The 23881-nt window shown below is 37.0% G+C and overlaps 1 protein-coding gene across 5 annotated transcripts in view; it reads left to right on the forward strand.

Annotated features, from left to right (window-relative positions):
* COL19A1 (collagen type XIX alpha 1 chain) overlaps positions 1-23881 on the forward strand; it is a 178479-nt gene that overhangs the window by 134052 nt on the left and 20546 nt on the right. For 4 of the 5 annotated variants that reach the window (XM_041477498.1, XM_041477497.1, XM_041477499.1 and 1 more), the window contains exons 23-40: positions 1626-1679; positions 5052-5105; positions 6344-6433; positions 7046-7090; positions 7213-7290; positions 8179-8214; positions 8317-8370; positions 8459-8512; positions 10763-10804; positions 11871-11924; positions 12776-12829; positions 15940-15993; positions 16913-16966; positions 19120-19164; positions 19783-19833; positions 19917-19961; positions 20813-20839; positions 21319-21372. In XM_041477498.1, the coding sequence (XP_041333432.1) occupies positions 1626-1679; positions 5052-5105; positions 6344-6433; positions 7046-7090; positions 7213-7290; positions 8179-8214; positions 8317-8370; positions 8459-8512; positions 10763-10804; positions 11871-11924; positions 12776-12829; positions 15940-15993; positions 16913-16966; positions 19120-19164; positions 19783-19833; positions 19917-19961; positions 20813-20839; positions 21319-21372 (945 nt within the window). The remainder of the gene's footprint in view (positions 1-1625; positions 1680-5051; positions 5106-6343; positions 6434-7045; positions 7091-7212; positions 7291-8178; positions 8215-8316; positions 8371-8458; positions 8513-10762; positions 10805-11870; positions 11925-12775; positions 12830-15939; positions 15994-16912; positions 16967-19119; positions 19165-19782; positions 19834-19916; positions 19962-20812; positions 20840-21318; positions 21373-23881) is intronic. The other variant, XM_041477500.1, reaches the window with a different exon arrangement.

Genomic DNA, 23881 nt, shown 5'->3' on the forward strand with positions numbered 1-23881 from the left:
TGGATCAGTGGACAGTGAGGTCGATTCAGAACTGGCTGAGCAGCAGACACCAGAGGCTCATAGTCACAGCACAGGGTCTAGTTGGAGGCCTGTCACTGGTGGTGTCCACCAGGGTTCATTACTGGGCCCTGTCTCATTTAGTTGGTTCATCAAGGACTTGGATGAGGGAGCAGAGGCCTCCTCAGAAAGTTCCCTACAACACAAAATCTGGGAGGAATGACCAATACCCCAGAGGGCTGTGCAGCCCTTCAGAGGGACCAGGACAAGTTTGAGAGATGGGCAGAGAAGAAATGCCTGAAACTCAACAGAGGAAAGTGCAGGGTCCTGCACCTGGGGAAGAATAAACATAGGGGACAACTTGCTGGAATGCAGCTCTTTGGAAAAGGACCAGCAGATCCTGGTGAGCCTGGTGGGCTCCACCATGAGCCAGCAGTGCCCTTGTGGGCAAGAGGGCCCATGGTGTCCTGGGGTGCATTAGGAAAAGCATGGTCAGCAGGTGAAGCAGGAAAGTGCACCCTTCTACTCAGCCCTGGTGAGGCACATCTGGAGTGCTGTGTCTAGTTCTGGGCTCCTCAGTACATGAGGGACATGGAGAGGAAGAGCTTCTTTACTGTGTGGGTGACTGAGCAATGGAACAAATTGCCCAGGGAGGTTGTGGAGTCTCCCTCTCTGGAAGAAACTGCAATGTGCTATGCTCTTACAAGGAAAGGCTGAGGGAGCTGGGCTTGTTCAGCCTTGAGAAAAGTCAACTGGAAGGAGACCTCATCACTGTCTATAAGTATCTAAACAGTGGTGTTGAAGTTTCCAGGTTTTTTTCCAGTGGCGTCAAGCAATAGGACAAGAGGCAATGGGCAGAAACTGATGCACAGGAAGTTCCACCTGAACATGAGGAAGAGCTTCTTTACTGTGTGGGTGACTGAGCAATGGAACAAATTGCCCAGGGAGGGTGTGGAGTCTCCCTCTCTGGACGAAACTGCAATGTGCTATGGAATGACCCTGCTTGAGCAGGAAGGTTGAACCAGATAACCCGCTGTGGTTGCTTCCAACTTCACCCTTTCTACAATTGTGTGATTCTGTGAAGAAAGTAACTGAAGCACAAACATTCTTGGGAATCTCTCATGATGCCTTGAATTGTATCAAACACAGATAGAATTAGAAACTATTGAATCTAACTGCCTCCCAACAGTATTCTTGTTGGATAGTATCTGAATTTTAGTTCGTGAAAAGAAGGCCCAGTGAGAATGGATGTGCCTATAGAAGCCTCAAAATTGTTGTCATAAAAATGACTCTTGAAATCTTGATCTCTTTTTTTTTTTTTTTTTTTTTTTTTTTTTTTTTTTTTTGTCTTTCCCTTTAGGTATTCCCATTGTATTTACTTGTATTTGCTTTATATACATACTTTGGATTTTGTACATATCAGTCCACAAGATGGACTGAACTAAATGTTAGAGTAAGGGAGAATGAGCAAACTCATTCTCCCTTACTCTAATGAGTACTTCTTACTCCATGTGGAATATAATTCTTAATGCCTGATGTTTTAATATATTCACATATAAGAATGCTTTACACCATATTGCAGTAGTTGATTGACTTCTACCTCAGGTGTGTATTGTATCATTTCACAGGGACTGCAAGGCCCTCCAGGACCTGTTGGACCCCGGGGACTGCCAGGAGAAGTTGTATGTATTGTGCCATTCCTCCAGCTGTAGCTGCGGTGCATGAGCAGTTAGCCAGTGAAGCAGTGCCACAGAAGTCACCATAGCTGCTCTTTTTGTGGGTGGTACTGTAGCTATCAGGTTTTGAAGCACAGTAGGATGGGATGCCTCTCTCAACAGGCCATTATCCTGAGTTTCTGTAAACCTGTGCTTCTGACACTGCAGCCAGGAGTAGGTCTGGATATTGGGGTCACTGAAATGAGAGTTTTTACCCTTCTTGATTATTTCTCCCTTGTTCCCCTGTTAGCATTATGTTAGTTGGCTCCTGGCTTCTCATTCCTGCCAGGAGATCATTGCTTGGCTGGGATGGTAAAGCAACAAGTTCTCTTAGGTTGTGTTGTGCAGCTGTACCAGGCACAGATGTTACTGGGCAAGGCTCCCAGAGATCTAGTGTGCTTGTGGGTGCAACACTGGTGGGCTGGGAGTGTCAAGCAGTGGTACTTCTCAGCAGAGTTGGAATGTCCTGTAGTCATTGTGCTTTTGGGTGCTCCCAACTGATTGGGAGGTCTGCCAACTGATTGGGCAAGGTGGTGTGGGTCTCCTTCATGGGGGTTTTAGTGTCCCTGTAACAATTATGCCACTGGGCAGCAGCCTGATGGGTCTCCTGGCTGGTTGGCATTTCTCAGACTGGTAGGCACCTATCCCAAGATCCAGCACATTTGTAACACTTGTGCCTCTGGGAAGAGCAAGGGTAAAATGTCAACCCAGTCTGGATTCTCCAGGAAACATCTTAAACTATTAATCACGATTATACTAAGCTTGAAAGTGCCCTGGGCGTTTGATTTGATATAGCAGAAGCCTCTCCTGGGGTAGTGGCTGCCTGTCTCCCTTCCAAATTATGGCACAATTCCTCTTTCAGCATGCAGACAACTATTTTCTGCCTAATTCCCTGTGTTTCAGTCCGCAACACTAGTGGTGTCACATAACCTAGCAAGTGGCACCTACCCCCTCTTCTTGGTTTTTGTACCTCCCCTCTTCCATAAGCCATAAAATGGTTTTAAATAGCATTTTGGAGGTAAGAGTGGTTAGATCTGAGAAGGGGATCAAGAAAAGCAGACAATAAAAATATTATCTTTAGCCTAGTAGTTCAGCAATTCACTTAAAAAGGACTGAGATTTCGATCATTACTCGGTGTATGTGGTTTTGGTTTTTATCTTTTTTCTACCAGCAGAAGCATCTAGAAGATGGTGTTGCTGCATTTTGTCTTAGGACTTTCTACACATACCCTGAGAATACATTGTAGAAGATTCTCATTTTGACTCTTTTATTTTGACTTTTAAGCCATACACTTTATTAGGATTAGAATACCCTTCTGAGTGGTACAGAACTGGCAGACTTTTTATTGGTGACCTATTAGAAGTCAGGGATATAAGTAAGGTGACCAGTACAATACAGCATCCTCAGCTCTTGACAAGGGAAAAAACCACTAGTATTTAAATTTGCATGTAGTCACTTTATACTGTGTTACTAATTGACAATCTTATTATATCTTATTTTCCTAGTCAGTTGAGGCATGTGTTTTTTCAGTTGGGTCTGATTTACCTATCATCTATTCAAAAGTTTGTAAGCCTTATCTGCTGTGCTTCTTTTTATGTATAAATCACCAATCCTACTGTGAAAGATAACAAAATACTCATTTCTCTCTTGCTTGTGTTGCCATCATCCCACTTGAGTTCATAGTTGCTGCTTTTGAAAGTGGTGTTTTGATGAATCTTTGAGCAAGAGAACATTATGAACAGATAAATACTAGTTATAATATATGTAAGTCCTAAATATAGATGATCCTGAAGACTCCTATCTGTGCACACAACTCTAGTATGTAAAAGCATAAATTTAAATGTATTATAGAGATATTGTCCTTACCTATAGGCTCCTTGTTTTTTTCTCTTCTAAAGATGAACCATGATAGATTAAAAAATATAATAATTCATTTTATGCAGTATGGTGAAAATTATGATAGTTTGAAAAATTGTTTTACATTAACTTACATTGTCAAAGAGTCATCCTGCAGATAAGGATTGCTTCTTTTCCTAAGAAACCACTTGAGCTTGGCCCAACCAAAAAAAATTTGATTTGGGAAATCCTTAGAAAAGAAGAGAGAGAAGAGGGGCTGTATGTATTTTATGCCAAAAAGTGATAGGGTAGGCCATGATCAGTAAGCATAAATTTCCATTTCCATAATGATTTTGTGTTGGTATAAGCAGAATATTCTTCATTAGGGTACTTTCTTTCTTATGCTTTTAGTTTGGATGCCTGGGTGAAATGAGTAGCTGTCTGTCTGTATTAAGTACAGAATGCAGCAGAGAAAGCAAACACAGCTGCTGAACATCCACTACTGGCATGAAAATGTTGTCATCTGTTATGTCAGTGTGCACAAAACTGTGTTTTACACTGAGAAGAAAAATTCAAACAATATGTGTTTCCTTGTCTTCTTCTTAGAGAGTTCATTTTTCAGTCCAGCTTAGATTTCATATTAAGATTTTACTGTTCAGTTTGGGCAATTTTATCCTTTACTGTGAAAATTACTGGTATTTTTAACAAAATGCTTGACTAAATAGTTGGTTGAATAACATTGAAGGGTCATGGAAAAAGTTTTCTGTATTTGTTGCAGTGTTGTGAGAGAACCCAATTAAGCCTTACTTGTTATTTAATAGTTTCTATTTAGATTTTAATCTTTTTCATTTATCTTAATTTCTCTGCATTTATCAAAAATCCTTCATTAAAAGGACAAGGGAAAATACAGAAGTTAAAATCAAAATGTGAAAGATGAGAAGATTTAGACAAGAGAAAGACTGGAACAAACTTTATTTACTGAAAACATTTGACTGTCCATTACATATCTAAAACATTTAAAGGGATTTGTTTGATTAACTGACGTGAAGGAGTAGAAATTAATTGAGGCTTTTAAGATACCAGTTTGAGTAATTAACTAGTACAGGAAATCATGCAGCCCTCCATGGGCAAAAAAATTTAGACACTTACTTAAAATTCAAGTTTTTATGTGCTACTTCTTTCCTTGAAAAAACAGTTGATTTTCAAGACTTGGAATTACTTTGAAATAGAAGAAATAAACCTTTTGGTCTCTGCAATTCTCCCCCAGTAAGGTCCAGAAAATAATATTGATTATTACATTTTAACCTAAGGAAAAATTATTTATATATTTAATTATGGAAGCATTTATAATTAAATATATAAATCATTTATAGTCTTTAACATTTGGGGTCAATACTAGTGCACAGTAAATATTCCACTGTAAACTAATTTTCATCTGTATTTTTATATAACCATTAAGGGAATAGCTATAAAAATGTACCATTATATTTTTATTAATTCCAGGGCTTACCAGGAGATCCTGGTGTACCAGGAATTAAAGGAATTAAAGGAGACAAGGTATGTTTTAAGTGTTTTTTATTAAGCTTGATATGTTAAAATATTTTAAATTTTCACTTCAAGAGTAACTTTCCATTCTTCTGTAGTGCATCTGTGTGTGGCTGCTGTGTGAAGTGAAATGTACCAGCAGCAACCCCCTGTGTCTTGGAGAAGAAACATCTCTGCATTTGGAGATGGTTCAGGCCAGTTTGGCAACCCAGCTGCTCTTTAGATGAATAATTTAAGTAATATTTCAAAGAGATTGGACTGTGCCCTTACATTAAATCTGTGCTGTGCAGAAATGTCACTTCAGGACCTGACTACAGAACAACCTTTTCAGGGTAGTGTCCTACCCAGACTAATGTGTAAAATCCCACTTCACAGTCAGACATATTCATCTTGGCAGAGCTCTGGGGCAGCTACACTGGCTCAGATGTAAGCTAAGGCTGGATCTCCTTAGGACATTGTGTTTTGCTGTGTAGAAATCCCTTAGTTAGAAATCAGCTGCATCAGCAAGAGCTAAAAATTATATGTGTATATGCTAAATGTAAAGAAGGAGAAAAAAGAGGATATACAGGTGTGCTCTGAGCTATGTGATGTGTTGTGGTATTTATACACTGTGGGGTACAAGGGAAACCAATAAACTCCAGTCTGAAGAAGTGAGCTGAAAGAAAGGCTGAGAAAATACCTGGAACGAGGACAAAAATGTACTCATCTTGCAAAATGGGAAGTGGTAGATTCAGAATCACAAAGGATGTTGCAGGAGTCTGCAAGAGACAAGAGGACAGCATAACAAAAGGCACAATTTTACTGCGTAAGCAGCACAGTTTAGCCATGTGGAACAAGAGACGCTGCATGTATTGAAATAAGAGCAGAGGTGTAAAGTGGAATACACTGAAGACCCCAGGTTTAGCATTAGTGGTTGATAGCTGGGGAGAGACAGCTGTTGTTTCAGCTGTTGCTGTGAATTAGTTGGCAGGGTTTAATGACAACCTGCATATTAGAAGACTGGGGAACAAGAAATGTAGATCAGATGAATTGCAAGCATGGAAAACCAAGAGAATACTAGTTATTATTGATGGTTATATGATTCATGTCTCCAATTCTGTAACTTTTTGAAGGAAAATATGAGGGTATTTTTTCTTCTCTATATCTTTTCAAAGTACTGGCAGTTTCTGTTATAAACTTGATAATATTTGGAGTTTTTTCACAGGGGAAAATCCTCACATTTCAATTAGTGATTCAAATTTATTTTGTAGGGTGACCCTGGTGGAATTGTGGGACCACCTGGACATCCAGGTCCAAAAGGCGATATGGGGCCTCCTGGGCCAAGTCTTCCTGGAACACCAGTAAGTCCATAACCTGAAAAATCTTTCCTGACTTTATTTTCTGCAGGGGCAACTGGGAAAGAATTCTCACTGTACACTGAAAGAAATCACAGAATGATCTGTGTTGGAAAATACTTTAAAGATCATCTAGTTCCAACCCCCTGCTATGGGCAGGGACATCTCCCACTAGAGCAGGTTGTTCAAAGCCCATCCAACCTGGCCTTGAACTCTTCCAGGGATGAGGCATCCACAACTTCTCAGTAACCTGTTCCAGTGCCTCCACCCTCACAGTAAAGAATTTCTTCCTAATAACTAATCTAAACTTAGTCACTTCCAGTGCCACAAAGCAAGTATTTTTTATTGTAATTTCAAAATCTATTTTACAGTGGTGTTATAAGAGTACTAAAATACAGTGTAAGTCTATTAGTCTATTAGTGTAGTCTAGAAATAGTGTTAGTATCACATATGATTCTAGTGACAGTGGCACTAACAAAGGAGATATATAAATTTGTCATAGTTTATTTCTAAGGACTGGCTAATTTTGGCCATTAAATTCATCTATTCTCTTGGATTTCAAAACATAATTTTTTTTTTTTGTGTTTTTTTTTGTGTTTTGTTTTGGATTTCTTTTAGGGTCCCACTGGTGTTCCTGGAAACCCAGGTCCAAGGGGGCCAAAGGTATGCCAAATACATTATTTCTGTTTCTAAAAATATTTTTAAATTTTATTTTATTTTAAAAGATAATATGGTAGCTTACATTTTCAGAGCTGTTGTGATAGAAAGCCTTGTGCCTTTCACAGGGAGAAAGAGGACTACCTGGTGTACAGGGAGCACCTGGGGAGATGGGGCCCCCTGGCATAGGCATTCAGGGATCACCAGTAAGTAAACCAACACCCAGAATTTGGGCTTCTTGCTGTTCATCACTGAGCAACTGCAACAGGCAAACACAGCACAATAAAAAGCCATGAGCTTCCTTGTGGCCTGATTCCCAACTCCCAGTTTGTTTCAAGGGTTGCTGTGCAGTTTAAATTCAAACATGAAGCAAGTTGACACAAACATCTAAGGCATTCATAGTAAATCATTTGTACAGCAATAACTGTTTCAGTTACTCAGCTTGTTTCCAAGGTTTCTTTTTTTTTTTTAAATGCCTTTAAATAAAGCCACCTGCAGTGCCTTCAGAGTATTCAGCAAAAAACATTGCTGATGTTGATGGTGTACCTGGTAGGTGGTACATGTTATTGCAGGAGTTTTACTCCAGTGACTGAGGCAATCTCTCTTCAGTCAACCAATGGGTATCAGCTGATACAATTCAGTTTATGGACAGTGCTCTGGAATAAAGGGAAAATATTTGTGAAAGGTGACTAGGCATTCACCCTGAATGTCTTAATCTAAAATAATAATACCTAAAGATATTTTTTTCAGTTACAATATTTTCAAATCTGAATTTTAAAAATTACCATTTATATGTAAATTATCTGTTCCTATTCAACTACTCATTAGCTTTTTTAATGAATCTTCTTGCTAAATACCAAGTTTCATCACAGATCATTAATTTTTGGAAATGCTTGCCCTAAAAAATGGGCATTCACAAAATCTTGAGGTCTCTAACTTTGGCAAAATTACATGTGGATTTAAAGCCAAACCTTAAAGTAAGCCTTTCTCAAAGTGAAAACTGCACAAATGTCCCACATTCAGCATTTTTAAATGAAGTTCATCTCCCTTATCCCAGAAAGTGTAACTACTGATTGTTTGGAGTTTTCTTACAGGGTCCTAAAGGTCCAACTGGATCAGCAGGTGTGCAGGTAGGGTATGAGTTTTCTCTTTAATACAAAAAGCATTAATTTAGTTTAAGATTTTTGCAGGAAAGGTTTTCTTATATCCTAAATGACCTTTTGTGCTCTTAGGGCCCTAGGGGACCTCCAGGATTACCAGGAGCTCCAGGTACCCCTGGTATTAATGTAAGTGACAATTTCATATATATACAGGAAAAAGTAATGTGTACCTCATCAATGATTTAAGGCCATCAAGTTTTCCATTTGTTTCTAGGGCACTCCAGGAAGAGATGGAAAGCCAGGACTACCAGGCCCTCCAGGTGATCCTGTACGTATAGAGGGAAAGCTTTTGCTTTTGCTTTGGTGCAAATATATTAAATTTATGCAAGGTGAGATAGCATAGCAAGCCTAGAAAAACCGGCGATATGAAGATAAAGTAGAAATACTTGGGAAAGATAGGAAAACAGCCATGTTATGCAGTTGGCCTCAATAAAACCGAGACTGTGTTCATGATGTTTCTTTAAGCAAGAAAAAAATGCTTAGAATTAGTTATCATGCAGTTAATGCTTATCAAAAATCATGGATCTGAGTGTCACTTAGCAGATTATTGTCAAACTTGGAAAGAGAGGTCTCTCCCATGCTCAGTTGTTGTCAGTGATTTAATTTGATTTGGGTAAGTAGATAAAACTCTGAAATTGGAGTGGGAAAGATTGCTTGCTTTTTGAAGATGTAATCAAAATTCAGAGGCTGTCTGAAGTCAACAAGATTTAACTCGAGACAGATGAGGATAAAGTGCTTAATAATGAAAACCAAAATCCATAAGTAGAATAAGTCTGGAAGGCACAGTGCATTGCAAACTAAATGGAAGTAAAATATTTGATGCTGCTATTAAACAGACAGGTCTAAATGGTAAAACTCACAACAGGATAATTATTGCCTTTTGCTCTCTTGAAATACTCTTCTCTTTGGAAAGAATATTTTTTCCAGGAAGATGTAGCAAGCAGGAGTGAATCTGGAGAATTAAGACCATTTTAACACTTTCAAAATCCCACCATAAATCATACACTTATTCAGAGTTCAACACACAGATTTATGGCTCTGGAGAGTGTGTTTTGAGTCAGGCTGGACTTGGCTTACACCCAGAGCAGGGGAGCTGTGTGACACAAATGCAGTTGGTTTGCTCTCGTACATGTGCCCTTTGCAGCTGGGGTTGGGACCCTTCCACACTGAGGGTTGGGGTTCTGTGCCATACGTTGATAGAGCAGCTAAAATAAGAACATTAGAAAAGAGGAGAGACTGGGGAAATTACACCTCTAGTCCACTAGGTAGACCAACAGGTGATATGGTAATAGGCTGCCTAGCTGAAAAATGTCCTAAGGAGAAGCGTGAAAATCAGGCCATGTAGTTTTTTTGTTTTCAAGTCTTGCCACAGGTTTTTAAGAGCAGCTGATCCTGTCTAATTACAGTTTACCTCTTTGCAGAGGATGGACTCACACCTTACATAACTATGTCCTCAACTTATGCTAGTTGGTGTTGTCTCACCCTAAAAAACAACTCTGCTTTCAAAGGTGCTTATGCCACCCTACAGATGGTGTACTGATTATATTTCTGGTTAATTATATTCAGCAGTGCATCTCTTGAGCTGATCGTTGACACTCATTGTTTTTAACTGACAGTCTTTGGAATATGCTAGAGAAAGTGCTTCTATTTTATTTTTCTTCTTCAAGATGGAAAGAATTTAAACAGGCTGAACAAAAAAAAAAATGTCACCTTATTTTGAATGTGTCTGATTTTATAGTATGTCCAGGATTGATATGATTTTAGATTCAGGAATTGCCAGACAAAATGAGAATTAGTAATTGGAGAGTCTGTAAATTAAGTTGATGACAACCAAGGCAATGAGTTTTTAACAGGGAGTCTTTAAATATAAATTAAATGGCAGGTCTTGGAAATCTGGGATCTGTTTCAGTACAGTATAGATCCACTGACTGGTCTTTAAATGGCTCAGCTTTAGTATTGGTAGCAATTTAGCAGTGGCACAAAAGAGTTACACACTAATTATTAATTCTTAAAGGCAGGAAAAAATATTGCATATGTTGCCTTTGTTGGTGTAGCTGGATTATTTCCAGTACCTGAGCTAATTTATTGAAGTTAGCTTTGGCATCTCCAGAATTTGTGCTACAGTTGACAGCAGAGTCAAAGCCTAGGAGAAAGGAGGAGGAAAATAATTGAAGATAATCAGGTGAGAATACAAGACATTCCAGTAACATTGAGCTGTTGCTGATGTGCTACAAAAACAATATTAGTACGTTCAGGAGTTATGCTGTTGTCATGGTTTGAGATATTTCATTGCATTTATAGTTAAGAATTACAATTGAGAGGTTGGATAGACTGTGATATTTAACCATATCTGAAAACTTGTTTTTTCTTTTGACTGTTCATTAAAAAGTAGATTCAACCAACATATATATATAATCAGTTCTATGTGTGATGATGTAATGTTTAGAAGCAATGAAAACACATCAGAATTAGTAGTGCTTTGTAAAACATTAACTGCAGATGCCTTTTTTAATTTCAGGTTGCACTTCCCCTTGTGGGAGACATGGGTGCTATACTGAAGGTAAATTTTTCAGAGATTAAATGTCCTTTTTTTTTGCTATAAACATGCTTTTTAAACAAACACGTGCACTTGAGAGCTCCTATAGGTTCACTTTTCGCTTACAGGGCTGGCCTAAAATAGTATTGTGATTTTTTTTGTTGTTGTTTTTGTTTTCTTTTTAAAAAGACTCTAGAAATATATTTTATGAAATTTTTCAAAATAATGTTTGAACAGCAAGGGAGGTAGTAGCCAGCAAGTACCTATCCAGCCCACAATATGAATTGCTACAAATACACCCTGGTTTCCACTTTACTTTGTTAAATAATTTCAGTAATACACCAAATGATGAAAATAGTCTAGAATTTCTAAGATATTATTTTGAAAAATAATGAAATTTGGAGTGTTCTGCAATATTCCGAAATGAAAATTGGGCTCAGGAGTATTTCAACATGAAAAGCACACATCATTCCACTGTCCTTTATTAATACATGTACTTAGGGTTTATTGACTTTCCTATTTCCAAATCTGATTTATTTTAGCTCTTTCTTTTTGTTTGCAATTGTGCTGTCTTTCTGCTGTACATTCTCTTCTTGTCAGAGCGCTCTCTCTTGCTGCTTCTTTATGCTTCATGTTTCATTTCTCGGTGTTTTGCAGTTAGCACTTCAATATGACTGCAATTTAGTTGGCAAATGCTTCTCTCAGCAAGCAAATGCTGGGGTCATTTACTTTTAAATAACTAAAGATTTGAAGCTGGAGAAAGTAACAAGTAGCCTTCATCTCTAAATAATCCTTGAAAGGAAGATGCTCAAACCTAAACACAGGTGTGTCTGGGGCTATCCAAAATAAAGCTAAAAACGTGTTAGCATGATTTGAGTAGAGGGTGTGCGAGATGGGGAGGAAAACAGGGAAGTCTCTCTGAAGAAGTACATGGTTTAGAAGAGAGCAAGGACTGAAGAGAAGGCTTTGGGTTAAAAATGGAGGCTTGGTCAGGAAGGTAGGAGGGAAGCAGCATGCATAGATCAGTCTGCATGGATCAGATCTATGTCCTAATAGTATTTATTTGTTGCTTCATCTGTCTGCTCCACAGGGTGATCCTGGAACAAGAGGTCCTCCAGGCATTCCTGGCAGAGAAGGACCAAAAGTAAGTTTTGAAGCGTTTACTTTTCATTGCTTTGGTTCTTGTTAAAAGCAAAAGGACAGATTCTTACCTTTGCGAGACTTGACTTTTTTGTCTCATCCATATCCCTGCAGCACTGGGCAGCCTAAAAATTCAAATTATTTTTATGTTTCAAGCCTCTTCATGTGTCAGTTTGCCTTTTGTCTAGGTTGAGTGAGCAAAATAGCCTGAGTTGAGTCCCAGGCCCAGATAGCTTTTCTGTGTCATGGCTCCATTAAAGCTGGCTGATCTGACTGCCCAGCAGTGCTTTTCTATCTATAGACTCGTTTTAGGTGAGTCAGGCACATGAGAATCCTGCACTGAAGAGGCAAACTTCCTATGTCTCCCTCAAGTGTGCAACACAGCTGGACCAACCCTGGGCCCTTGCACCCTGTTCCCATGGGAGCAACACAGCCATTTCTCTGAGACTTGAAGCCTCACTGACATCAATCGAAATCCTGCTTCATAAAAAAAATAAATAAGATAAAAAGCCACATGGTTTGACATACAGATGTCTCCTATCATTGGGACTAATTCCATGGAAACTAACTTTCTCCATTTCAGCAAGCATTCAAGCTCTTTGGTGTTAATATTTCTATCTTAATGTCTTTTGAGTACTTTGCCTCCTAGGAACAAACCACTCATTTCCTTTCACCTCGTGGGAAGCTATATTTCAAAGTTTTCAGATGGTTTTGAGCCTTTGCTTTGTGTTTTAGGCACTATGGCTGTAAGGGCATCAAGCTAGCATTTATTGAATGTATATAAAATGCCCTATAGAGCATGAAATTCATTGTTCTCTAATACAAAATATTTGTTTGAATGTTATGTTTTCATAGGGAAGCAAAGGTGAACGTGGATTTCCTGGGCTTGTGGGAGAAAAGGGCGATGAGGTAAAATTATTTCATTTCTACAGTGGTAGCATTCTTATCTGAACCTGAGTAAAGATCTAGACTGAAAGTGAAATGCACAGAATGTGATTTAGTTCTTTAAAACTGCTGAGATAGTAATGTAGTGCTATAAGTAGCCCTTGATTCTGATTTTTCAATAGGATTGAATATCACTATTCAGTTAAAAAACAGCAATTTGATTTTCATCAGTGAATTTTTGCTCATTTGTATATTTTAAAGCCTCACATACATTTACATGCTAATCTTTAAGGATATAGGATACAGCAATAAATAGGCTAATGCCGAATATTTTCAGAAAATACTTTGTGTCTATAACATATTTGCTTTCATTTTGTTAGTTCCTCTTTAGAATTCACTTTTGAAAACTTTCCATTAAGCAAATAATCTGATGGGAACACTAATAGCAGCAACTACTATTAAGTGGAAACTGAAAAATATTTGAATATGCTAAATGTAAAGTATTTACAATATTTTGCATCTTATATTACATTCTTAGAGTTATTTTTATGTGTTTATGGAGAAGGAAAAAAAATCCCAATGACTTGTGGTGCCAAATCCAAAATAGCTGCTATAGCTGTCATTTTCAATTGAAATACTTGCAGGTAACATTTCAAGAGCAATATCAGTGAAAAAAAACCAAAAAAACCGTCACCACAGCAGAAGCTATTAAGCAAATTAATTTGGATAAATAAATTAATTTCTTAGTGGCCTTAGCCAATTTAGGAGTTAGAATAAGTAGCCCATTAAAAAGTATGTGGTGAGCACTTTGAAACTCCAATATACTTAACTATGGTTAAAAACATGCTACTCTCTTTTAATTTGGGAGTGTGCTTACAAGGCACAGCACCTGGAAAATACAAAAGGAATTTAGAGTGTATTGATTGAGGGGTTTGTAATTTTTTATAAGCATTTCACATTTCTTCAGCACTAAGGCCATGATACCTTAAGAATTTTTAAAGAGTAGTAGAATAAGAGAATAGTTTCCAAAAAAAAAAAAAGTGTTTATCAGTATTCTTGGCTTACAAAAGTACACAGTTGTATGTGGAAAAAAAAGATGCAGCTCCTTCTACTGTTTTGCCCCAGAATCTAGCATGTTATCAGCCTAAAGTATCATGCTTACTTTTTTCTTTGGCTTTATATGATATATAGAGCTCATTATATAGACCTCACACCTCATGTGCCTCCTGAGGTGAAATTCAGAACATACTCGCTAAAAGGATGGAGCAGCCAAAAGCAAATTTCATTCAGAATTTTACTTAAAAAATAAATGGGAGAGTAACACATACTTTGTGTGCCATATAGGATATCTAGCAGTCAGCCCTAGGAGGAATGAGGCATTAGCAAAACAATTTTGACAATTCAAATACTATTAAACATATGAGACATAAATAAGATATTGCAGGGAATTAAGAAGTTAGTAAGCTGACAGCAAGTTTATGACTGGCAGGTTTTTTAAAGGAGTATAGAGAAAATTCATTGTATATTTTTCATTAATGGTGTGTTAATAAGTTCATTGTTCATATGTTTCTTCACCTTTTGAGAGCTGGTGAACTCCTTAGCTGGTGAACTCTTATATTTTCAGTGTTTTGCAACAGCTTCTGATTATGACATGGTGAGAGTACAAATGAATCTTTTTTTCAGAAACATGTATGAAAACATTTTAAAAGTAACTTCTTTTACAAATTTCAATACTTTTATTTTGATCATTTTTTTGGAATGGGAAGAAATGGGAAGAAAGATAGAGAAGCCTACCTGAAGCCCTTTGAAATATGCTCATTAACTTCCATATACTTTCCAATCACCCTTTAATCTTTGTTGAATTTATCTTCATTTTCAAAGCACTTTTTTTTTTTTTCAGGGGAGGTTTTTTTTAAATATCTGTAATAAGAATTACAGAAGATGTTCCTTTGGTTTCATATTAATTTTTCATGTAACTGTACCATTAGAGTAAGGGAGTTCAAAAGGAACAGAGAGCACATTAGCAGTTACCTTGCCACTCTGAAAAGCTGCAGAGGTGAATCAATGTCCTCTGTGTGTAGGAGCAAGAAAGAAAAATCAATGTCTCTCCATCTCTACATTTTTGCTGATTTTTTTCTCTCTGAAGATTTTTCCCTCAGTCTCTCCCTCAGAGCACCAGTTTCAGGGTTCCTGACCACTGTGGCTTTCTAGGCTGCCTCCTTAGCCATTCCTTCTTAAACACTGCAATTCAAATGAGAAATACACCTCTTCTGAGGGGATTTTTCTTGTCAGGGGATGGACAGGTGAAATCAATCACTGCTTGGAAGAATCTATTTCTCTTTGTGGATTATAGGGAGAACCCAGAGTGTTAGCTCTCATTAGTACATCACTTTCACATGTCTAAAATTGCACCTGAGCCTGGTGTGGCAGAGGAAGGACGCTCAGTGACATACAGGCTTGTCTTAAATCCCACCTCTCTCCATTGTAGTGAGTTGCACAGCTGTTATGTTTAATAAGTCGATACTAGAGTCCATTGATTTTCAGACAATCAAATAGAATACAAGCAGGAAAGTAGATCATTAAATACTATGTAAAATGTCATGTTCAATTACCAAAAAGCCAAACCAGAAATGAAGCAGAAAGTACCTTTTCATTTAGATAGCATCAGGTAATATTGAGAAGCCTGCTTAAATGTCTTCTTATCAGAAAGAAAAAAAAGCCTTTTAATAAAAGAAAACAAGCCTGCTTAATGGGTTAAAAAAAAAAAAAGAAAAAAAGCCTTTTAATAAAAGAAAACGAAAATTAATCTCTAAGGAAAAGCTTGACATCTGTTCTTACCTGCACAACTAAGGACAAAACTATTTACAAATATAGGCTAAAGATGTGAAAGTTTGAAGGACAAATAGTGTTTATCAATCAAGAAAAAAGTTGCCTCTAACCTGGTTCAATGATAACCTGGTTCTCCTCCCCACCTGGTGGTGTGGTTATTTTTTTAGACATTACTAAAAATAATGCCTACATTTTAGAAGAAAATACACTCTAATGCGGGTATAGTATTGCTGGACATGCTGAATAGAAGTATTTTTGAAGTATAAGTGGGAGAGGAACTAGACATGTGCTCTTTTCATCTCCAGGGTCTTCAAGGTGCTCCTGGACTGCCAGGTGTATCAGGACCCAGTGGCCCATCCGTAAGTGTGTGGTATCACCTGTGATCTAATTTATCTCTGTAGGGCTTGCTATGACTGCCTAGATCTATCCAGTCCTTTCTTTTATCTTTTAGGAAAGTAATGATAAAATCTTACCCATTCTGGCTCTAGTGAAGTAAACTATACTGCTGTTGATGTTACTGAAAATACCATAATTGTCTGGACTCAAAGTTTATGGGATGGAAATAGATTCAAAGTTTTGACATTACTTGAGAATCTGTGAGGTTACGTGATTTATAATGTGCAAACTTGTAGTGAAATGTGTATTTTTACCCAAGTTAGAGTCATGTTAGTAATAAAATCTAAAAATAATTCCAGCTAGTCATTCTGAAAAAAAAAACTTAGTGCAAAAACAAAGTAATTACTTGGTTTCACAATTCAAAACCAAAGAATGAGAAAAAGCTGACAATATTTAAAGACACTGAAATATATCATTAAAATTGTTGGTATTACTGGAAGGAGGTCCTCTTTGAAATGTTTTCAAATATTCTTTTCTACATATAGGAATTACATTAGTTAGTTTGATCATTATTTGTTCCTTAGTTTCATAACAATACTATTACTTCTTTCAAAAATTGTAGCACATTTAAGAAGTATAATATGGAATACATAAATTGGTGTTTAGCAGTAAAAACTGCTTACCAAGATGTGCCAGTTAGGGTCACCACATTTAATTTGCCAAGGTGAAAATGCAATGGTGAACACGAGTTTGACCCTTCAAAGGACTTATCAGGAAGACACAGCTGTTGTATCAAAGAGAAGAGAAATATTTAAACCTGAAGGAGAAGTATAATTAGGCACAAACTACCTCCAAAAAGCATGTTTTAAAAACTTAGTGACACTACAAAAATATAGTGCGTCATTTTTTCCTAACTTACACAAACAATTCTGTGTTGTGCAGGGAGTCCCAGGAAGACCTGGACATCCCGGTCCAGCTGGAGCAAAAGGAGAAAAGGTATTCCTTCTTTTTAATCTTGGCACAGGTCTGTGAAGGTTTTCAATCCCACTACACTGTGTTTTGGGGGTCTTTTAAACAAGTGCAAGAGTAACAAGAATGTGGGACAGATTTCATATTTCTGTTTGTGTTTCACTACAAGTGCTTTCCCTGAGCGGTGCTGTGCATATGGGCTTATATTTTGAAGTGCAGTCCTTGTGGTATATTTAAGTTGCAGAGAATTTTCTTCAGGCATAACGCATTATATAAGGTTTAGGAAAGTGTAAATATGTTTCTGACATAGAATATGACTAGTGACTTCTTGCTGTGCTTCTCATTCTTTTACCAATATTATATTCAAAATAGTTATACAAGCACTGAAAGTTATTGGGTGTTAGTTATTCTGAAAATACGTAAGCTTCCTTTATACTTAATTTGCACTCTCATATACATATATATTATATATAAATATATATATAGTATGTATATATTCTTTATATCTATATATACATATATGTAAAAACTGCTTTTTTCAAAATTTTATATGCTCTTTTATCAGGAACTTGATATTATGAGGTCAAATTCATTTCTTAGGTACTTCAGATCAGAGCAATACAGCAGAGACAAACTTTGCTGCAAAATACTTTCTGGGACAAGTTCCACATTTTGTGTATGAATATAGCTTTTCTTTCAGTAGTACTCTGGAAATTTCCAGGCATATCTCTGCCACTTCCACGTGTGGGATGCTAATTCCCTACAAAACTTTGGTATTACTAAGAAAGAAAACTGTTTTGTAAAGCTCTGAAATTATTTCTGTATAAAATTTGAATGAGAGTTGTCTCCTTGCAGATCACAGTAACAAAACTTTACCCCACTTATTTCCTTTTTATCTAACTGAATGCAAAACACAAGTCTTTGATAGTTCCTCGTTCACAATTCACATACTGGTGGGAATAAGAAGCCCCTGCTCTACAGCTCGTGTCTCATCATTCTAAAAGTGGAAAAAGTCAGATGGCTGAAGAGTAATGAAGTAAACTGAAATAAAGCCCGAATAAATTTCTCCTCTGTCCTTCATCTGGGACACACTTGAGAATTGATCACATAATGTGCTTTCTAAAATAATAGGATTTTAATTCCCCATGAAGTTCTTCAAACCACTCTTGGGAGGCTGGCAATTTCTAACAATTAGCAGGGCCATTTGGAAATTATCCTAGTATAAATGTTTAGTAAGAATTATATTTTTCTGCTGAGCTAATTATTGGCATTGAGCATTTAGCTTGATTTTTGCCACCTTAGTAATTTTAGATTTGTGACTTAATTGTATCACTGACATACATTAAATAAGGGCCAACAAAGCCAGTGAAAAATTCTGACAGACTTGTTCCAAATTATATAGAGTATTTATCTGAATTGTAGTGATGACATTTTGAAAATATTGTTTGGGAAATTTTATGTTGAAATGTTTGCAGCTCTCTACTATCCACAGACCCTATGATTCTGCTGGGAAAAATTCTCAGCAACTACATAATGCTGAGATTATATATAATGCTCTATATAATATAGGCAATTCAGTACACAATAGCAGAACAGGCAGAGATACAGATAACAATGGATGAGTATTTTACAATAAAAACAAAAAAAAATATTCATTATATCTCTTAATAACAAAGATTCTTTTAAAAAATCGTAATTTATATTCAATATGTTTCTAAGTAAACTGAATTTCTGAAACTGTAGCTCTTCTTTATTTACATATAAATGACCAACTGAGGACTGGCTTTTGCAAAATAATATACAAAGCCTAAAATTAACGTTAACTTTTATCTGCCGGTTGCTTAGAAATTCATATTAACAACTCTTTTTTTTTTTTCTTCCTCTCCCTCCTGATAAATATGAAATGTTTCCCAACCCAGGTTACCACTGTTGTTTTGCCATAAGGAAGTTACTACACATAAAGCAGCAAGTAACTAACAAAATAAAAACTAGTACAAAGTAATGATTCATGCCTTACTTAAAGCTAAAGCAGGAACATTGCAGGAGAATTTATTCTTGATATTACCTGCTCTTATTGACTGTATCTCTTGTTTATTGTTATTGTGGTCATCATAGCTTGAGTGTGGAATAGATGTGGCCAGTTACAGTAAATGAGTTACATCAATCTCTTGCTGTACTAGGGTAGTGAAGGTTCTCCTGGGAAACCTGGACCACCTGGGCCTCCGGTGAGACATTTTGTTTTATATCTTGAATTTATATTAGGAACAATATGCTTGTGAGTAAAATGTAATGTAATATAAAGAACTGAGTGTTGGTCTAATAAAACTTAATATTGCAGGAAGGTAAAAGTGTCTTTTTTCAAAAGGTTTCCGTATTCCAATTTTTTTTCCTTGCAATTCATCACTGAGTAAGTTCAGATCACTAAAACCCTCTAAGAATCCTGCTCAAATTAGTTAACCTTGGTATCCAACATTATTAGAGTAAAATTGACAGCTTGGATACCTGAGATCAGAGAACCCAGGCAATCTAGGGAAAGTCTGTGGAGCTCACTGGACTCCAAATTAAGTGGAATAGTACCTAACACAAAATTTATTCTGGAGAATTATAATAATAAAAATCAAAATATGATGCACACTGATTTGCAGGTTCCTTGGTTTATAATTTTTTTAAAAAGGCACAAGCTGTGTTGGTGTATATCTTCTGTTCTTCTGGAATGTGGAATCTTTGGCAGATTGAGAACAAAAAGGATACCACAGCTTTGCTGAACTACAGGACTTGAACAGGGCAATAGTTCTGCCTTTATAATTTATAAGTGACACTTACTTGGTTTTTATGCTTTAAAGGGTATGCCTTACAATGAAAGAAATGGAATGAGCAGCTTATATAAACTGCAGGTATTTCTCTTTAATGTTAATTGCTTTTTTTTCAATCCCCACCCAATTTTAGCCCAACTCAACTTTTAAACTTGCTGTTACAGGGAGGAGTGAGTGTTGCAAGTTATCCGGGTCCACCAGGACCTCCGGTAAGGGCTGCCAGAAATCTCATTTCTAGTAGCTAATGACATGGAAACAGAGGAGGGTTAGTTGCATGGAACTGGATTTTATTTGTGAAAAATTTCAGTAATAAGGATATGACTGGTATGTAGCATACATAGTGTGATTTTATGTTTGCCAAGCATTTTAGCCCATTTTGGAGACTGGTTTATTTTGGTTAAATCATTTCATCCCAGCAAGTAAAGGCTGCAGAAATAGTACATAATTTGGTATTGGACACTTTAATGAAAGTATTTTTATATTAAAAATGTGTAATTTTGTACTTATAGTTGGTGGAGGCATAGTTTGGTTGTCAACAACATTTGGTGCCAGAAATGAGAAGCTCAGGAATTCTGATCTGTGTTCTGTCACTGATTCACTACATGTAGCTACAGTGCAGGAAAATGTGTAAAACTAAGAATTAGATTGTGGAAGTAATATAGGGGTGGTGTCTTTCACACAGCAGATGCAGCACCTTGCAGCTGGACACTGATGCTTTGGTTCCATGGAACTAAAGATACTGTGCACTTATTTACATTCTCCTCCTTTTTAGCACCATAGGCAAGTCCTGTTTTGAGGTGATTTTCTCTTTGGTAACCACAGTTATGGGCTGGCACTGAGCAACAGAGCTGTCTTTCTCTGTACTCTGGAACAGCAGAACAAAACCCAAAATATTACTAAGATTTTGTACTAAATTAATCAGCTGGGACTGGAATGACTAATGATGCTAAAGGCACTGCATTAGCAAAGTATATATATAATGCAGTCATTAAAAAAACCCCATCTTATCATGTAACTGTTCTTCTTTAAATGTGGCTTGGTTTTTTGGGTTTTTTTGCAGGGTCCAAAAGGGGATCCTGGAACAGCGGTATGTATGTATTTTTTGGTTTTGATAGAGAATTCCCCAAGTAATTTGACACATGGCACTTCTGAAGGACAATAAGAAACCCAAACCAAAACCTCTCAGCAGTGACAGCAAAAAATGGAGTTGTAAGACTGTTTTCTAAAACAGTTTAATAATTTGTTTTCAAAAAAAAATTCACAAAGCTTCTTTTTTTGTTTCACCATAATGCCTTTCTGTACCAGCACCTAGTTCTGTAATTCTGTATCACATCTTTCGTCAAAATTAAATCATTGAGCTAAATACTCACACAGAGACTCTGGGAAAAGCTTAATTTGTAAATCAGTAAAACGAGGCATAACAAAATCTGTTTACCTAATAATGGTTAGCTGTTATAGTAATCTCAAGTTAAATAATCTGCTGTTTCTTGCTCTTTAACATTTCCCATGTTGAGTAAAGAAATTCTAATGTATGCAATCTTTTAACTGAAAAAAAATTAAAAACAGGGAGACCCAGGACCAATGGGATTACCAGGACTGGAAGGACTGCCAGGGGAAAAGGTAGGACTTTTAAAAAGAAGGCATGATTTCTCAGTGGCCACTATCTGCAGCTAAATGTTTTCTGAAGCCTTGTTTGGTTTATTTCTCATGTGTAAGTTAATGTTTCTATGAGAAAAATCTTTGCATACTTATTTATATTTTCCTTTTTTGCTTTAGCATGGGTGTAAATAATATACTCACTGAACATAAAATTTCATTTTCTGCAAATGGAAAATTGTGTGTAGGAGGCCTTGTAATATTCTTGGTAGAATACTACTATACTTGATGGTAATATAGTTAATATTTTCCTATGTATGGTTCTTGTTTCCTCTTCAACATCATCTTATGTTTACAGTCTGTCTGTCTTGTTCTCAGCCTTTTGCTTTCTAATTGTGGAGGCTGATTACAAATTTAAAGAAAAGATTTTTATAAAAGGCTAAAAAAGTCAAGTTAAAAATATTCATTTCTAAATATAGTAAAGTACAAAACATTTAGCAGAGATATAAAAAAATCTGTAAATATGTTTTCTGTCAGCAAAACCAGTTTGATTTTCCCCATATCTTCTAATTTAGGAAGAGAAAAGCGTAAATTTTTTTTTGCAAATGAAGTGTTTTTCAGTTTTGTTGAATTATGTTATTAAATGACTTCATGCAAAAGTATTTTACTGAAACTTATTTTTCATCACAAAGAAATGTAAATTAAAAGTTTCCCTCTCAATATCACTGTGCATTCCTCCTACTTGTTCAGTCAGTGACAAAATCTAAGGTAGGTATCTGTACTAGATACTTAAATTACATGAGATGGTTATTGCTCTGCAATTCTACAACTTACAAGCAATTAAAGGCTAGTCTGATTTCAAAATGAACAAACACAGGGAGACATTACAGGTCTAACTGAGACAAAGTGGGGACAGGAATTAAATAAAGGGAATAAGCAATGGATCAGATCACATAAACCAGCTGAGTGAGTGTTTGGCCCTCTCCCAAAGTAGAAATATAATTTCCTTAACTAAATTTGGTCAGAATTTCATATTTGTGGTGCAAATAAGTGAACAGAATCTCAGAGCCTGACAGCCCCTACAGTATAGTGCATGCTGGATTTTAATTTGGAGTCATGGTGCTCCTCTGTGTAGCAGAATGTCAACTTCTACAGACAACATCGGCTGTAATTTCATTATGATTTCATGAACTGCCTTAAGGCCTTCATGTCCTCTGGATAAAATTATTATGTCCCCTCCCTCAGCTGTGCTGACAGTGGCTGGTGCAGCTGTGCTGCAAGCCACCCTGCTGAAAAGACCAGAATAACCCTGAAAAGAAAAAAAAAAACAAACCATGTTGCAAGGGAAGTGTTAGGCATTTCTAGTTTCACTATCAGGGCCAGCATATAGGGAAAATACCACAAGTCCTGGGTCTGGAATAACCCTGGGGCAGAGTGCAGGGCTCCAGGCAGTGTGTCCTGCCCCTGCTGTCCCAGAGGTGCATGTTGTGTTCCTCACTGGGTGGCTGCTGCAGCCTCCAGAGCAGGACAGGCTGAGCTGTGTCCCGTAAGCTGCTTCCTCCCAACACCAGGTCAGATGTGTAACTTGTCATCTTCTACACTGTGTGTAAGGGAGTTAAGTGTTTCTGATCAACAGCAGTATCATTGTGCATCTGAACAAAGTGATGATGAGACAAACCATCATTTCTTATAAGAACAGAAACCAGAAATCCCAGAACTTCCTGGGGCTCTTATGCAGAACACAACGTGGCTGTAGCTGTGTTTACAGAGCATTAGTACATATGCTCCAGGTAACATAAACCCATCTCAGAAAAATACTGTCCTGTTGGTATGGCTTCAGTGGTGCCAGGGGTTTTCTGACATAAATTCAGAAAAGGGGAGCCTGATTTTTTCACATTTGTAGCCAATGTTACAGAGCATAGTGCTGCAGACCAACACATCAGCAGTGGATAAATACCTCTGGGTAGAGTTTTACCACTTGTTGAGCTCTATCGGTCTGCTTTGGATTACAGTCCTGTCAAGAAAGATGAATTTGTCCCTATAACTCATCAGTTCCAGCCAAAAAAGCAACACTGTCCTAGCTTAAAGCATAGATGAAGGTGGCTGTGTGCTGTAATGAGAACCCTTGCCCTGAAAGGGCCATGGCACAAGCAGAGGACATTGGCTTGTAGTAAATGGTTAACTAAGTAGAAAGAAAGCAAATACTTTTTTGAAAGTTACATCTTAAACATGGGTATGTTGATATGAAAGTGAATTACCCTGTGTAAATTTTGGTCATTGCCATGACCACAAATTATAATTATTTGGAGAACTACAGATAAGTCAGGGACTTTCCATCCCTTTTCAAGGGAGGTCTCATGCAGAAACAAAGGGAAACATTATATGAGAGAACCTAAACAAAGGATTTTGGTTACTTGCTCAAGTCTGTATAATAAGCCAGTGGCACAGATAAATATTAGCATTTACCCTGGCTCTTGTCCTCATTTTCAGTTCACTTCCTTGGGTTTTAATGGGAATCAACCAAGAAACTTCT

Source organism: Pyrgilauda ruficollis, unplaced genomic scaffold, assembly GCF_017590135.1.
Source record: "Pyrgilauda ruficollis isolate IOZ18807 unplaced genomic scaffold, ASM1759013v1 scaffold40, whole genome shotgun sequence".
Classification (NCBI taxonomy): domain Eukaryota; kingdom Metazoa; phylum Chordata; class Aves; order Passeriformes; family Passeridae; genus Pyrgilauda; species Pyrgilauda ruficollis.